The 17,116-nt window shown below is 44.1% G+C and overlaps 1 protein-coding gene across 2 annotated transcripts in view; it reads right to left on the bottom strand.

Annotated features, from left to right (window-relative positions):
• LOC121579072 (protein arginine N-methyltransferase 3-like) overlaps positions 1 to 17,116 on the bottom strand; it is a 128,324-nt gene that overhangs the window by 55,966 nt on the left and 55,242 nt on the right. For both annotated transcript variants that reach the window (XM_041893341.1, XM_041893339.1), the window contains exon 11: positions 10,730 to 10,808. In XM_041893341.1, the coding sequence (XP_041749275.1) occupies positions 10,730 to 10,808 (79 nt within the window). The remainder of the gene's footprint in view (positions 1 to 10,729; positions 10,809 to 17,116) is intronic.

Below are 17,116 nucleotides of genomic sequence, written 5' to 3'. Positions count from 1 at the left end.
ATTCTTTTTGTTATCTTTTAATTTGGTCATACTAATTTATGCAACTAAAACACGTCATACTACCATAATTCTGAATTTGTTTTAATTGAAACATTCCTAAATACTAATAATTAGATCAAAATGTGTTAGGAAACACCTTAAAAGGTGTCAAAATGTTTTTCCACATTTGCTTTACTATGTTTTATGCTGCATCTCATGAACAAAATCCATCAAGTTCCTGTAATACAACATAAAACAACAAAACAACACAATCTGTTATTGTGACTGCTGTATATATTCCACCTCAGGACAATAAAAACAACAAGATGGCACTTAACGAACTGTACGAGGCTATAAACAAGAAGTAAACCATGAACACGGAGGCTGCTTCCTTGTTCCTGGTGATTTTAATTCCGCGACATTAAGACAATTAATGCCCAACTTCCATCAACACGTCTCCTTCGCAACTAGGGGCGATAAAGTCCTAGACCACTGTTACTCTACCCACAAGCAAGTATACAAAGCCCTCCATCATCCCCCCTTAAGCAAATCAGATCATGACTCCACACTGCTGCTTCCTATTTACAAGCAGAAGTTCAAACAGGAAGTACCCGTGATGTGCTCCATTGAGAAATGGTCCTCCATTTCGGAGGCTATGCTACAAGACTGTTTTGCTAGCACTGAATGGAATATGTTCCGGAACTTCGCCTATAGCACTGACGAGCTAACCACCTCCATCACCGGCTTCATTAGGAAATGCATCGCCGACGTTGTCCCCACAATGAAGGTTCGCTGCTTCCCCAAACAAAAGCCCTGCATTAACACAGAGGTTGGTGCTAAGAAAAAAAGACAGGGCTATCGCATATAAGACTATCGCAGCCAACGTCGAGGCTACGGCTGAGGACACGAACAAGTACAAGAAGTGCCACTAAGGACAATATAAAAGGACAATATACACTCAACAAAAATATATATGCAACATGCAACAATTTAAAATATTTTACTGAGTTACAGTTCATATATGGGAATCAGTCAATTGAAATGAATTCATTAGGCCCAAATCTATGGATTTCACATGACTGGGAATACAGATATGCATCTGTCGGTCACAGATACCTTTAAAAAATGTAGGGGCGTGGATCAGAAAACCATTCCGTTTCTGGTGTGACGACCATTTTCCTCATGCAGTGCGACACATCTCCTTTGAATAGAGTTGATCAGGCTGTTGATTGTGGCCTGTGGAATGTTCTCCCACTCCTCTTCAATGGCTGTGCGAAGTTGCTGGATATTGTCGGGAACTGGAACACATCGACCAAGAGCATCCCAAAAATGCTCAATGGGTGACATGTCTGGTGAGTATGCAGGCTGTGGAAGAACTGGGATATTTTCAGCTTCCAGGAATTGTGTACAGATTCTTGCGACATGGGGCCGTGCATTATCATGCTGAAACATGAGGTGATGGCAGCGGATGAATGGCACAACAATGGGCCTCAGGATCTCATCACAGTATCTCTGTGCATTCAAATTGCCATCGATAAAATGCAATTGTGTTCGTTGTCCGTAGCTTATGCCTGCCCATACCATAACCCAACCGCCACCATGGGGCACTTTGTTCACAACGTTGACATCAGCAAACCCCTCGCCTACACGGGCCATCTGCCCGGTACAGTTGAATCCGGGATTCATCTGTGAAGAGCACACTTCTCCAGCGTGCCAGTAGCCATCGAAGGTGAGCATTTGGCCCACTGAAGTAGTTTACGACGCAGTTCTAAGCTAACATATGCAATTATTTTAAGATCGTCATACCAAGGATCAAATAGCTAATTTGTAGGTTAAACCTTTCGGACGCTACAGACGTTTTTGTTAGAAGACTGATTTTCGGGATGTCTCATTGTCTGACAAATGCCGCTTTAGCTCTGCCACCTTTCATCGCAGATGCGGAAGGGCGATATCGGCAGGGCGGTGGATTGAGACACAGCACATGCAAAAAAACGGATATCTCTAGTTTAAACAGATGGATTTTGATGGGGATTATTGTATTTTGTTAATTTGATTTCCGCGGGGGCGTGGAAATTGTAGGCTAAGGGTTAATCAGCTTCTTCATATACCACACCTGTCAGGTGGATGGATTATCTTGGCAAAGGAGAAATGCTCACTAACAGGAATGTAAACAAATTTGAGAGAAATAAGCTTTTTGTGCGTCTGGAAAATTTCAGCGATCTTTTATTTCAGCTCATGAAACATGGGACCAACACTTTATTTGTTGTGTTTATATTTTTGTTCAGTATAGGAACAAGGTGGAATCCTATTACACAAGCTCTGACGCATGTGGCAGGGCTACAGTACATTACGGATTACAAAGGAAGACCCAGCAATGATCTGCCCAACGATGCCTCTCTACCACACGAACTCAATGCATTTTATGCGCACTTCGACAAAAACAGCACCGAGCCGTGACCCAGGGGACTGGGTGATCACGCTCTCAGAGGCCGACGTGAGTAAGGTTTTTAATCAGGTCAACACTTGTAAGGCCGCAGGGCCGAACGGTATTCCAGGGTGCGTTCTCAGAGCATGCGCAGAACAGCTGGCAGGCACATTCACGTCATTTTCAACCTCTCCTTGTCCCAGTCTGTAATCCCCACGTCTCAAGCTGACCACCATCATTTCTATTCCCAATAACTCTAAGGCTACCTGCCACAATGACTACTGCCATGTAGCACTCACATCTGTAATCATGGAGTGCTTTGAAAGGCTGGTTATGACACACATCAACTCCATAATCTCAGACACCCTAGACCAGTGGTCACCAACCGGTCGATCGCAATCGAAGGCATTCCTAGTCGATCACCAAACATTTCTGTAAAAACACAACAACAATAAAGCCAAAGTCAGTACAGTATGAAGATAGGATAAAACAGCTTCTCCAATAGAAATCCCCAATCACACTTGTAGGCAATGTCATGGTGACGTTGGCTAGCTAAGCTCATGCATAGAAACACGTCATCGGGTCTAAAGGTTGTCTTGTGCTGAACTGCGCATGTGTAGACATTCAAATCAACATCACTCCTGCGATATAAAGTTGTTTTTCACGAAAATGAATATGTGTCAGCTTGTCACTTTCACAAAGTTGGAGTAATAACAAGTTAACCTACTTAAGACAATGGCTCGAATCTAGGTTGTGCCTTTAGATTTAACAACTAAGGAAGAATTGTTCACTTCTCTCATTGACTTCTCAAACCTTGGCCTGGTCGGTTTCACAAGCGTTCCCGGAAGTCTAGCAATGTTGCGTCTCTGGGTTTAGAAACTCTGTGATAAAGCCTTGTGTTCACGGAAGTCTCGCGATGTTGCGTCTCTGGGTTTAGAAACTCTGTGATAAACCCTTGTGTTCCCGGAAGTCTCGCGATGTTGTGTCTCTGGGTTTAGAAACTCTGTGATAAAGCCTTGTGTTCCCGGAAGTCTCGCGATGTTGCGTCTCTGGGTTTAGAAACTCTGTGATAAAGCCTTGTGTTCGCGGAAGTCTTGCGATGTTGCGTCTCTGGGTTTAGAAACTCTGTGATAAAGCCTTGTGTTCCCGGAAGTCTCGCGATGTTGCGTCTCTGGGTTTAGAAACTCTGTGATAAAGCCTTGTGTTCCCGGAAGTCTCGCGATGTTGCGTCTCTGGGTTTAGAAACTCTGTGATAAAGCCTTGTGTTCCCGGAAGTCTCGCGATGTTGCGTCTCTGGGTTTAGAAACTCTGTGATAAAGCCTTGTGTTCCTATTATTATTATTTTTATTTTTTCCCCGCTGTTGGAGGTAGGTGCACTTGATTCAGCAGCCCTTGCGGCAGGAAGACAAAGTGTTCCCATTTTGAACCATTTCATGTGTCTAAAGGTAGAACTCCGCCTACCCAGCAGGCCCAGAGAGCAAATCAAGTGCACCTATAGGCCTACCGCTGGCCAATCAGATAGCTCAGATCACCGTGTCTGCAGTTTCCTCGAACCACAGACTGTAAAAAGAAACTTCGAACGCACAGCAAAGTTGATAATGTGAGATTTAAAAACTATTAAAACCATGACTAGAGAGACTCAACAAATACAGCTGCTGTTATTATGAATAAATCATGTTTAAGTTGTTATTCAGCACTGTCAACACTTTGTCCAACACTTTTATTAACCATAAAATGTGGGTTCTTCCTTCCCCTCACGCTACAACCAGCACTGCAGCTGCAATTAATGAGTATAGCAAAGTGTTCCGATAAGCTTGCGTTGTTATTAATAGCGGCTTGTGTATTTTTAAAATAACAACATGAATTGGTGCATGAGGCAGAAATATTGCAGGGTGACTTGAGTTTTGCTATTCAGCTGGAAGACTGTGACCCCTTTTTTCAGCGGAGGGACCGTGAGTCGGATCACTCGGGTGAGAGGCAGCCTCACCGCTACTCCGTCCCTCCCCTCAGACTGACCATCAGATGCAGGCCATCAGTCCAACAAATACAAAAATATATACAGTACCAGTCAAAAGTTTGGACACACCTACTCATTCATGGGTTTTTCTTTATTTTTACTATTTTCTACAAAACGATGAAATAACACATATGGAATCATGTAGTAACCAAGAAAGTGTTAAACAAATCAAAATATATTTTATATGTGAGATTCTTCAAAGTAGCCACCCTTTGCCTTGATGACAGCTTTGTAAACTCTTGGCATTCTCACAACCAGCTTCATGAGGTAGTCACCTGGAATGCATTTCAATTAACAGGTGTGCCTTCTTAAAAGTTAATGCGTTTGAGCCAATCAGTTGTGTTGTGACAAGGTAGGGTTGGTATATAGAAGATAGCCCTATTTGGTAAAAGACCAAGTCAATATTATGGCAAGAACAGCTCAAATAAGCAAAGAGAAATTACAGTCCATCATTAAATTAAGAGATGAAGGTCAGTCAATACAGAACATTTCAAGAACTTTTAAAGTTTCTTCAAGTGCAGTCGCAAAAACCATCAAGCACTATGATGAAACTTGCTCTCATGAGGACCGCCACAGGGAAGGAAAATCCAGAGTTACCTCTGCTGCAAAGGATAAGTTCATTAGAGTTACCAGCCTCAGAAATCGGCAATTAACTGCACCTCAGAAATTGCAGCCCAAATATATGCTTCACAGAGTTCAAGTAACAGACACATCAACATCAACAGTTCAGAGGAGACTGCGTGAATCAGGCCTTCATGGTTGAATTGCTGCAAAGAAACCACCACTAAAGGACACCAATAAGAAGAAGAGACTTGCTTGGGCCAAGAAACACGAGCAATGGATATTAGACCGGTGGAAGTCCAAATTTGAGATTTTTGGTTCCAACCGCCGTGTCTTTGTGAGACGCAGAGTATGTGAACGGATGATCTCCGCATTTGTGGTTCCCACCGTGAAGCATGGAGGAGGTGGTTTGATGGTGTGGGGGTGCTTTGCTGGTGACACTGTCAGTGATTTATTTTGAATTCAAGGCACACTTAACCAGCATGGCTACCACAGCACTCTGCAGCGATACGCCAACCCATCTGGTTTGCGCTTAGTGGGACTATCATTTATTTTTCAACAGGACAATGACCCAAAACATACCTCCAGGCTGTGTAAGGGCTATTTGACCAAGAAGGAGAGTGATAGAGTGCTGCATCAGATGACCTGGCCTCCAATCACCCCACCCCAACCCAATTGAGATGGTTTGGGATGAGTCGGATGGCAGAGTAAAGGAAAAGCAGCCAACAAGTGCTCAGCATATTTAGGAAGTACTTCAAGACTGATGGAAAAGCATTCCAGGTGACTAACTCATGAAGCTGGTTGAGAACATGCCAAGAGTGTGCAAAGCTGTCATCAAGGCAAAGGGTGGCTACTTTGAAGAATCTCAAATATAAAATATATTTTGGTTACTACATGATTCCATATGTGTTATTTCATAGTTGTGATGTCTTCACTATTATTCTACAATGTAGAAAATAGTAAAAAACCCTTGAATGAGTAGGTGTGTCCAAACTTTTGACTGGTACTGTATATATAATGCTCACTCAGCTGTGCCTCACAAGTGATACCAAATTATCTATTACCAGTGTGATCATATACCTAATTTCAAAATGGTCTGAGAAGGATAACATTGGCAGCGCAATTCAAGCAATGTATTTGGCCTATAACCAACTGCACAAACCTCATTGCTACAGAACTGTTTTTATTTGGTTAATGTTGCATATGGTTTACGTTTAAGTCATGTTTAAAAATATCTGAGTGGTAGATCTCGGGTTTCATTTTGACTCAGACAGTGATCTTGACTCAGAAAAGGTTGGTGACCACTGCCCTAGACCCACTCCAATTGGCATTACACCCCAACAGATCCATAGACAATGCAATCTTAATTGCATTCCACACTGCCCTCACCCACTTAGATAAGAGGAATACCTATGTGAGAATGCTGTTAATTGACTACAGCTCAGTGTTCAACACCATAGTCAACTCCAAGCTCATTACCAAGCTTGAGAATTTGGGACGGAACAGCTCCCTCTGCAGCTGGATCTTGGACTGCCTGACGGACTGACCCCAGGTGATGAGGGTAGGCAACATTACCTACGCCACGCTGACCCTCAACACTGAGGCCCCACAGGGGTGTGTGCTTAGTCCACTCCTGTACTCCCTGTTAACCCACGACTGCATGGCCATGCACGCCTCCAACTCCATCAAGTTTGCTAACGATACGATGGTGGTAGGCCTGATCACCGGCGCCGATGAGACAGCCTGCAGGGAGGAGGTCAGTGACCTGGCAGTGTGGTGCCGGAACAACAACCTCTCCCTCAACGTCAGTAAGACCAAGGAGCTGATCATGGACTGCAAGAAATGGAGGAGTGAGCATGCCCCCATCCACATCGATGGGGCTGCAGTGGATCGGGTCGAGAGCTTTAAGTTCCTCTGAGTCCAAATCACTAAGGACTTAAAATGGTCCACACACACGCAAACAGTTGTGAAGGTGGCGCGACAGCACCTCTCCCCCTCAGGAGGTTGAAAAGATTTGACATGGGCCCTCAAACACTCAAAAGGTTCAACAGCTGCACCACTGAGAGAATCTTGACTGGCTGCATCACTGTTTGGTATGGCAACAGCACCGCCCTCAATCGCATGGCGCTACAGAGGGTGGTGCGGACAACCCAGTACATCACTGGTGCCGAGCTCCCTGACATCCAGGACCTCTATATCAGGCGGTGTGAAAGTAAGACCCGGAAAGTTGTTCAAACTCCAGCCAACCAAGCCATAGACTGTTCTCGCTGCTTTCGCACAGCAAGCGGTACCGGAGAATCAAGTCTGACATCAACAGGCTCCTGAACAGCTTCTATCCTCAAGCCATAAGACTGCTAAATAGCTAACAAAATGTCTACACGGACTATCTGCATTGACCCTTGTATTTTATAAAAAAAATTGCAATCTCTATGCACACTCAATCTATGAACATTTTACATACTCACACTGACACTCCAACACACACACACACACACTTCATTTGCTCATATACATAACACGCACACACGTTCATTCTGACTCTACACACGCACACACTCACATACAGGATAATCATCATATACGCTGCTGCTACACTGTTTATAATATCTCCTGATGCCTAGTTACAAGCTATCCACCTCATTTTTGAAGGTTGCTACGGGCACAGCCAAACATCGGACGTGATGGATTCCACTTCCGCTTTACCTCCCTACTGCAGCGCGTCGGTGGCAAACTTGCCAGCGTATATTATTTGAATGAGTCAATTTATAGAATATAAAAGTCAAGCAAACAAGTATAAGTCTATAAGTGTAAATTTATATATATATTTCATTATTTCGGTAACGTTAGCTAGACTTACTAGTAGGCTAGTTCTGTTGTGATAATAACGTTAGTTGTGTTGTGTCAAAAACAGAAAGACTCTGAATGGATGGTGACAGCTATGTGATGGGCGTCTCACGGGCTCCTCTGATTGGCAGGTGTCACCGTGGCTGAAGAGCCACACACACCACCACCCACGACGACAGATTTGTCACTTAATTTTTCCCTGATGTCTGGAGCAAGTGAGTAATTATGAGGGCCAGGTGAGAAGAGGGGGATGCTGATTGGGCAGGAATGGAACAGGCCTGAAAAAGAAAGGGGGGAGAGAAAAAGAGAAAGAGAGACAGAGTGAAGGGTGGGAGAGAAAGGAGTGGGTGAGAGAAGCATAGATAAATAGGAAAAAAATGAGAGGGAGGAGGGGTGCTGTACTGTAGACGGAGAGAAAGAGAGAACGAGTCAGGAGGGGTACACAGGCATCCCCAGATTCATGGTTTTGACATCTGTGTCCTTCTCGACTCGCTGCTCACAGCCCGTTTGTCATCCCCCCCTCCTGGTCGGCCATGAAGGGAGAGGGTGGGGGGGGGACGAAAAAATATCCCTTATCCCTTGACGCGGGACTACTCTGGTGAATGGGGACACATTTAAGGATGAAGAGGAGGTTAATGTGCTGGGTAGAATGAGGGAACTTCTGAAACACACTAATGTAAAACACACACACACTGCAGCACAGGAGATGGAGAAATAACACACATGAATGCACACACACACATGCCCATCAGTGAGTTATAGTGAAAAAATAAACCCCAAAAAGAGTTATGGGAGAATGCTGGACAAATAATGGCTTCCAACCGAGAGAAATCAGAGGTGGGGATTCAGTATCTTACCTATACTCTTTATCCCTCATTCTTTCTCTCCATGCCCTCTGCTCCCCTCATCTTGTTTTCTCTACCCATCCCTCTCGTTTTCTAAATTCTCTCTCTCTCTCTCTCTCTCTCTCTCTCTCTCTCTCTCTCTCTCTCTCTCTCTCTCTCTCTCTCTCTCTCTCTCTCTCTCTCTCTCTCTCTCTCTCTCTCTCTCTCTCTCTCTCTCTCTCTCTCTCTCTCTCTCTCTCTCTCTCTCTCTCTCTCTCTCTCTCTCTCTCTCTCTCTCTCTCTCTCTCTCTCTCTCTCTCTCTCTCTCTCTCTCTCTCTCTCTCTCTCTCTCTCTCTCTCTCTCTCTCTCTCTCTCTCTCTCTCTCTCTCTCTCTCTCTCTCTCTCTCTCTCCCTCTTCCCCAACCCTTTTCGCTTCCCCCCTCCGTCCTTCCCTCTATCCCTCTCCAGGTGTGTGACCTTTCTGCTCTCCCTGACAGCCAGTAAAAGGCAGCGTCTCAGAACTACTCCTGTGTCAGGCCCCGTTTGTCACAAATCATTAAGCCTGGCCAATGACAGACAGGAGCTGACCCTGAATATCCATATGTTCTCTCACACAGCAATGCGTGCACATGCCGGCATGGGCTACAAACACGGTAAAAAGCACAAAAACACACAGGCAGAAAAGCAGTGAAATACTGTACTGTGTACCAACTGTCAACATGTATACAAACTAGAGCTGATGTGCAAACTGTTCAAGAATGATCCAATTTCTTTTTGACTCTCTAAGCGTGATTTGTCCAAATGGTCAGTGACAAAAAATATGCACACCGGAACAAAGTTCCTCGGTAGTCGTCGCATCCCACAATCTGTTGACAGACGCTACGCTACAATACCAGTTATGTTACGTGTTTCTGTCCACGAGAGATTACTTCCAGCATTGCTCATTCAGGATGCAAATTGAGAGGGGAAAATAAAAATCACACACACACGTCAAAGAAAACCATAAATAAGAGAACAGGCCTTTGCAATGCATCAACTGCAGAGTGGCTTTGCGCTTCAGCAAAAAATAAGGCAGTCAATTCTCCCGCAAGTGATTTCTCCTATAATTTAAAACTCCAGTTTCTCCACTTTTCTAATTTAAATCGATACACAGAAAATGCAAAGTGGCATGCACAGCCGGAGACAAGGCTCTGGAGACAGGCACGCACAATAAAATGTTGTAAATGTACATAAAAAACGACACTGAACTGGCATTGGATGGCTACTGCATTGTACTACACTTCCTACAGGGGGTATTCGGTGGACCAGTGGAACAATACTGAAGTGTGTGTGTGGGTGTCCGCATCCATATCCATGTGTGTCCATACCAGAAAAACAAGCTGCCTGATAGCTCTGCTCAGGTGTTGTGGTCACATGATGATCATGCAACATCTAATGCCATTTTAAGCTCAACCCACAATATCATCAACCACAATATCTAGGGCAACAGTAAGAGACTGTAAAAAACCTGATCTAGCATTTGAACACGTGTTTTTTATGTTGTTGTATTTTTGTATGATATTCATACAGGCGTTTAGATTTAGAACTATAAGCTATTGGTGTATTATACCATTTATGAGGGTATAGGGTCATTCTATATAAATTCAATCACTATTTGACTGACAATAACCTGTGCCAAATGCGATATCCCTCCTAAATAGCTTGGGTTAATGTCCCTATCCAATCACTAAGACCAGCAGGCTGGTCTTCTTACTGTACACATACAGTAGGGTATAGGGTCGTTCTATATGAATTCAATCACTTTGTGACTGACAATCATTGTGCCAAATGTGATATCCCTCCTAAGTAGCTCGGGTTAATGTCCCTATCCAATCACTAAGACCAGCAGGATGTATAGAACCGTCATAAATGTGTATTTTCCTTTTATTGTCCATTTGTATTGTTCTTGTCCTTTTCTTAAATGCCGTTTTAAAATGTGTACATGATACTGCAACACATTTTTCCCAAGGGGACAATAAATTCAGTAAGGTAAAGCGCGTGTGTGTGTGTGTGTGTGTGTGTGTGTGTGTGTGACTCACCTGAGCCCCCCTCGGCCAGGTAGAGGTCTCTGGCGTAGAGAACCGAATCCAGCATTGACTCAAACAGCAGGAAGTAACCCTGGAAGAGAGAGAGAGGACAGATCAGTACAATACAACGGTCAAGGAGACATGCATCGGAGGGTTGCAGTCAATATCTCAGGTGCCACCTACTACCGATGTGCCCTTGAGCAAGGTACTTAACCCCTAAGTTGACCCTGTGCTGCTCCCAGACTGTAATGTGAGTAATTGTGAGGTGGGGATGGGTACTGTGACAGCAAGTACTAACACATTTCCGTTGTCTCTGTATAATGGATCGATAAAGATTTGATTGCATTGTATCACATTCAAGCCTTCACATTCATTTCAATGAAGGTTTTATAATTAGGCTGTCTTGTACACAGTCACAGCTAAAAGCTGAAATGCAGTATCCAGACAAAAAAAGAGAATAAATAAATAAAGTTAGTAAAAAATAAAGAACTCAAGTCTTGACAGTGTCAGATGGCCTCTATTCTGCTGCCAGCCCAGTTGGATGGTACTAGGAAGGACAGGTTTGATGATGGTAATGGTAGTGCTGGAGTTGGCTCACTGGTCCTGACATTGTTCTCAGTCCTCAGCTCTCTGTAGCCATTGGACGACTCTACCACTAGTGATGTGTAGTACCCACTTGGATAATGCTTCTTCTGCTGCCAATAAGGGCGCTACACTGCGTAAAATGGCCTGTTTCCGAGAGTGTACACGTCAGTCAGAATATCTTTAATGAAAAGTAGAAACTCAGTATTGAGAATTCATGATAAAAACAGAGCTCAAATTTTTATTTAGTAGGCATATAACAAGTAGTTCATACATTTTAAAAACGTTTTAATAAGAAAGATAGACTGACTATAAAGTTAATGGAGTCTATATTCATACGACTCGTCATTTCATCAATTAAAGATCCAATATCGAATCAAACTTTAATACAAACTTTATTGGAAGTGCATTTTAAATAGCAACACACTTAAAACAATAAATATATTTTAAAAAATTACACAGAATCAAATAACATATAGCATATATATAAAGGCCAAGCTAAAAAGGCAGGTTGTCAAATGGGATTTAAACACCTCATATTTCAAAACCATCATAATAAGAATGATAGACTATAAAGTTATTGGGGTCTATTTCATATGATCTTGAAACTATATTTCGCTCTGGTGATTTTGAACATGGGAAAATATAGTCGAGCAAGCAACTGCAATTGATATTTGCAGTGAGATTTATATTTTAACATAATTTTTATTTATTTTTTACATTTTAGTCATTTTAGCAGATGCTCTTATACAGAGCGACTTACAGTTTTAGTGAGTGCATACATTTTTCATACTGGCCCCCCGTGTGAATCGAACCCACAACCCTGCCGTTGCAAGCGCCATGCTCTACCAACTGAGCTACAGGAAGCCTCTATATAACTTAATATAATACAAATGTGACCAATTACTGTCAGGTTTGGGCAAAGGTGGATAGAGTTTTCTTAATATATGGCGCTGGTGTTTTATGTCAGGTCATCACAATCTGTGGTTAGTTTTGGTCACAATATTTTGTTTGGGTTAAGAGTAGTGTAGGCATCCATCTGCATGAGAAAAGGAGAATACAAAGAAAAGACCTGGGGCATTTTGAAAACTCAGGGGTTGTTTTGTTATGAGGAGGACATTTCACGACATGGAAATGGTTACAGAAATGGTACCACAACACTCTGCATCCCGTTATGAAGCAGTCTTATTATTAGTGTCTATCTGAACACAGGCACTGTTCCCATAGCTATCAGAGTTAGCTGGCTGGCTAGCTAGCTACTAGCTACGCTAGCCTGCTGTAGCGCGTAGCTAACTAGCTATATTGCTGTGTAACAACCAACAGAAAACATCACATTTTTATATTCAAAGTTAGTAACTAGCTAGCTACTACCATTATTTAACTGTAATAAACTGTTTGTTTTTTAAAGAATTTGCAGGTTAGTTTGCCATTTTGGCTAGTTTGCTAGCTAGCTTGCAAGCTAGTTCGTTTTTGCAAACAAAGATTCTAGGGCTAACGTTAACGTTAGATAGATAGGCTAGAGCAGCTACAATAACTGTTCTTTTTTGTTATTTTGTTATTTTGCTAATGATGTTTTTTTGCTTTCATAACGGGCAGTTGATCAGCTGAATGCCAAGTAATAGCGATTGGAGCAAGAGCGACAAAATATGACTTGGACAGAGCAGTTCCACATCCTAAAATATTCACAAGGATTTTGATGCATGTTACTTCTGTCAAGCCATTTTTCAAATATTGTTATCACAATGGTAATATGTGTCACAGCTCTCAAAATAAATATTAATTATTGAAGTGATTGGTACTCACATGCCAACATAAAACAAGCAATAGACTGGCAGTAGTGAGAAATGTAAATGGTTTAAGTTGTGTGATTCTATTAAAACCACCAGTTGACTTTCATTGCTAATACACCACACTGACATTATCTTCTCCAACATAGACTGAGTATACCAAACATTAGGAACACCTTCCTAATATTGATATCTCCTCCCATTCATCTACACTGAAAGAAGTGGATTTACATCAATAAGGGATCATAGCGTTCACCTGGTCAGTCTACGCCATAGAAAGAGCTTCATCTTAATGCTTTGTATACCCAGTGTATGTACACTGGACGGAAAGAGAGAAGCATCAGATACCATAAACAGAACAACAGAAGGAACTCAAAAAACTAAAATGGCATTCCAGAGACAGGTTCGTTTAGTAATGTGAACCAATCCATACATTTGTAAATGCAGTACTCGGTTCTGAAAAGATGAGCTTTGTACAATTCATTTCAATGCTTTGTAACCTGGAGATTTCAGTGTTGAATACCTTCTGTATATTAGGCAGAATAACCGTTTGTCTCTATTCCACAGGGTTTGGTCAGTCATGTGAAGGAGCTTCCCACTGAAAATTCTTATGTCATGTTTGAAGGGACAGCCTTCTCAAATATGTTACATGATAGTGGTGCGAATAAAATGAATAAACCTAATTTCATGTTTTTTCTTTGTCATGTCTCAGGAAGAACAGTCCGCACAACACCATTGCTGGTCAGTCAGCTGAGTGCAAGCTACACAGCTGGAGAGTGGAACAAGGAAGATTTTGAAAGTGAATTTGCTAGTCCCATAAAGAAATGGACTTACTAACATAGTTCTACGTTTTACAATTTTCAAGCATTTTAATGCATATAACCATTGCCAATACACCACACTGACTATCTCCTCAGATGCACTGGCAACCCGGTAATGGACTGAAATGGAGAGGCATAAGTCGTCGGACACCCCAGACACAGCATCTGAGACGGACATGAAAAAGCGAAGGCGGCGTTGCCAGAGACAGGTTAGTTTATAAATGTGAACCAATGCATACATTTTAAATAGCGTAATGAGTTTTGGGAAGAATAACTTATTGTCTCCTGTAATTTCACAGGCATTGGCCAGTCGCCTAAATGAGCTCTCTGCTGAAGAGAGGTGGCGATTTGAAGGGGCAACTGAAGACATGTCTGATGTGGAGATGGACCCAGAAGACCCCAATAAATGTTTTGTGGGGCCAAGCGTGCTTATTACAGAGAAAAAGCGCAGTCAGAACAAAAAAACTGTCCACGTCCACCGCAGCCCTACCCAGAACATCTGAAAGACCACAATCACCTGCACTTTAGTCTATTTTCACTGACTCTTCAACACCTGCTTTTCAAGAGACTTTTTGCAATGACTCCCACTCACACACATACCATTGCTGATCCTATTTATTATTTGTTATATAAGCTGCTCAACCATGTCTAGCATATTTCATAGTCTATACTGTATATTCTTATTATGTGTATATATTTTTCAAAAACGACCCCTTCTTTTACTACTCTTTATTACTTAGTGGTAACTTTATTTTTTTTTATAAATGTGGATTGTACTGTTGAGGAGAGCTTGCAAGTAACCATTTCACTACTGTTTACATCCTGTATCCTGAGTGCTTTTATTAAAGGGGGGCAAGGTAGAAGGGGGGCTGTAACAATGGTGTGGTGTGAGTGTAAGGATAACTAGATGGCATGTCTCAGGCTGGACACATTGGCAAAGTAAGGAAAGGTTCACCATTTTGAATGTTATATTGTTTTTGTGCATCTCTGAGTGACGTTCTATCGATTCCCTGGGTCATTTCATGTTTTCATGTGTATCTGAGTTATTTGCTTTCAAGCAGGCATAAATCCAGCCTGTATAACATAGCACTGTGATAATGTCGCTCTCACTACACTGGAAGTTAATAGGAAAACAACTTTTAGATCGCAAAAATGTCTTATCATACATGTCAAGATTTCAATACTGGCTGACAACTCAGGAGGATGTCTTCTGTTGAATGAACCATTGATCATATTTGTGCGATATTCCTACCTCGAGAAATGTGCAATTTAACGGAGGGTCTAGCACATTTTCCTATATGTCTGCCTCTTTAGTCCAGGGTGCATTGCATGGTGCTGTTGTTAAAGATATTATAGAAAGGAGATAGGAATCCAGTGACTGAAGGAACGTATAACGCCCCACCAAGCAGACTGTCGATGTCACGATCGTTGACACATGATGAAGCGGACCAAGGCGCAGCGTGATAGGCATACATACTTTTATTAGTGTACACACAACGAACCAAAACAATAAACGATACGTGAAGTCCTAGGTTAAATATACAAACCTTCCGGAACAAGATCCCACAAAACAAAAGTGCCAACAGGCTGCCTAAGTATGGTTCCCAATCAGAGACAACGAGAATCAGCTGCCTCTGATTGGGAACCACCCTGGCCAACATAGAAAACACGAACTAGAACACAACATAGAAAAAAACTAAACATAGGAACTAACACCCTGGCTCAACATTAAAGAGTCCCCAGAGCCAGGGCGTGACAGTACCCCCCCCCAAAGGCGCGGACTGCGACCGCGCCAACCAAACACAAGAGGGTAGGGGCCGGGTGGGCATTCCGCCTCGGAGGCGGATTCGGCTCCGGGCGTGACCACCACTCTCTCTACCCCCCCGTAGCGCCCCTGGTCTGGTCTGGCCCCGCTGGCCGGAGCTGGACTGGACATCGGTGGAGCGGATTGCTTTGGCTCCGGTGTGGAGCAGCTGACCGGTGCCGGACCAGGCACCGGTGGAACAGGCACGGACCGTGCCGGACTGACGACGCACACCACTGGCTTGGTGCGGGGAGCAGGAACGGGCCGGACCGGGCTGACGACGCGCACCACTGGCTTGGTGCGGGGAGCAGGAAAAGGCCGGACCGGGCTGGCGACGCGCACCACTGGCTTGGTGCGGGGAGCAGGAACGGGCCGGACCGGGCTGACGACGCGCACCACTGGCTTGGTGCGGGAGCAGGAACAGGCCGGACCGGGCTGGCGACAGCGCACCACTGGCTTGGTGCGGGGAGCAGGAACAGGCCGGACCGGGCTGACGACGCGCACCACTGGCTTGGTGCGGGGAGCAGGAAAAGGCCGGACCGGGCTGGCGACGCGCACCACTGGCTTGGTGCGGGGAGCAGGAACAGGCCGGACCGGGCTGGCGACGCGCACCACTGGCTTAGTGCGGGGAGCAGGAACAGGCCTGACCGTACTGGGAACACACACCACTGGCCTTGTGCGGGAATCAGGAACGGGCCGGACCGGACTGGTAACACACCCCAGTACCTCTCGCCGTGCCTCTACACTACCCTTCTCCCTCGTGACCAGTGGCCCCCGTAACCTGGCGGCCTCCTCTGCTAACCTGCCGAACCGCTCTATCGCGGCCTCCCGCTGCCTCGCCGTCCACGGTGTGAGCCCCCCCCTAAAAATGTATTGGGCTTGTCTCTCCCCCGTGCTCAAGGCCTCCATCCCTCTTGCCAGACTCGCACTCATCTCCTCCCAAGTCCATCCTCTCTCCTCGTCATGCTGCTTGATCCAGTCGAGGTGGGATCTTCTGTCACGATCGTTGACACATGAAGAAGAGGACCAAGGCGCACATACTTTTATTAGTGTACACACAACGAACCAAAACAATAAACGATACGTGAAGTCCTAGGTTAAATACACAAACCTTCCGGAACAAGATCCCACAAAACAAAAGTGCCAACAGGCTGCCTAAGTATGGTTCCCAATCAGAGACAACGAGAATCAGCTGCCTCTGATTGGGAACCACCCTGGCCAACATAGAAAACACGAACTAGAACACAATATAGAAAATAACTAAACATAGGAACTAACACCCTGGCTCAACATTAAAGAGTCCCCAGAGCCAGGGCGTGACAGTCGACCAATCACGTTCACGTTGTCATGCTGCGTCATGTGGTTGCTAAGCTAATTGTCAAGCAATCCCTTCTCAAAGGGTGCA

This window comes from Coregonus clupeaformis, chromosome 3, assembly GCF_020615455.1.
Source record: "Coregonus clupeaformis isolate EN_2021a chromosome 3, ASM2061545v1, whole genome shotgun sequence".
Classification (NCBI taxonomy): Eukaryota; Metazoa; Chordata; class Actinopteri; order Salmoniformes; family Salmonidae; genus Coregonus; species Coregonus clupeaformis.
This window is presented reverse-complemented; position numbering and strand designations above follow the sequence as displayed.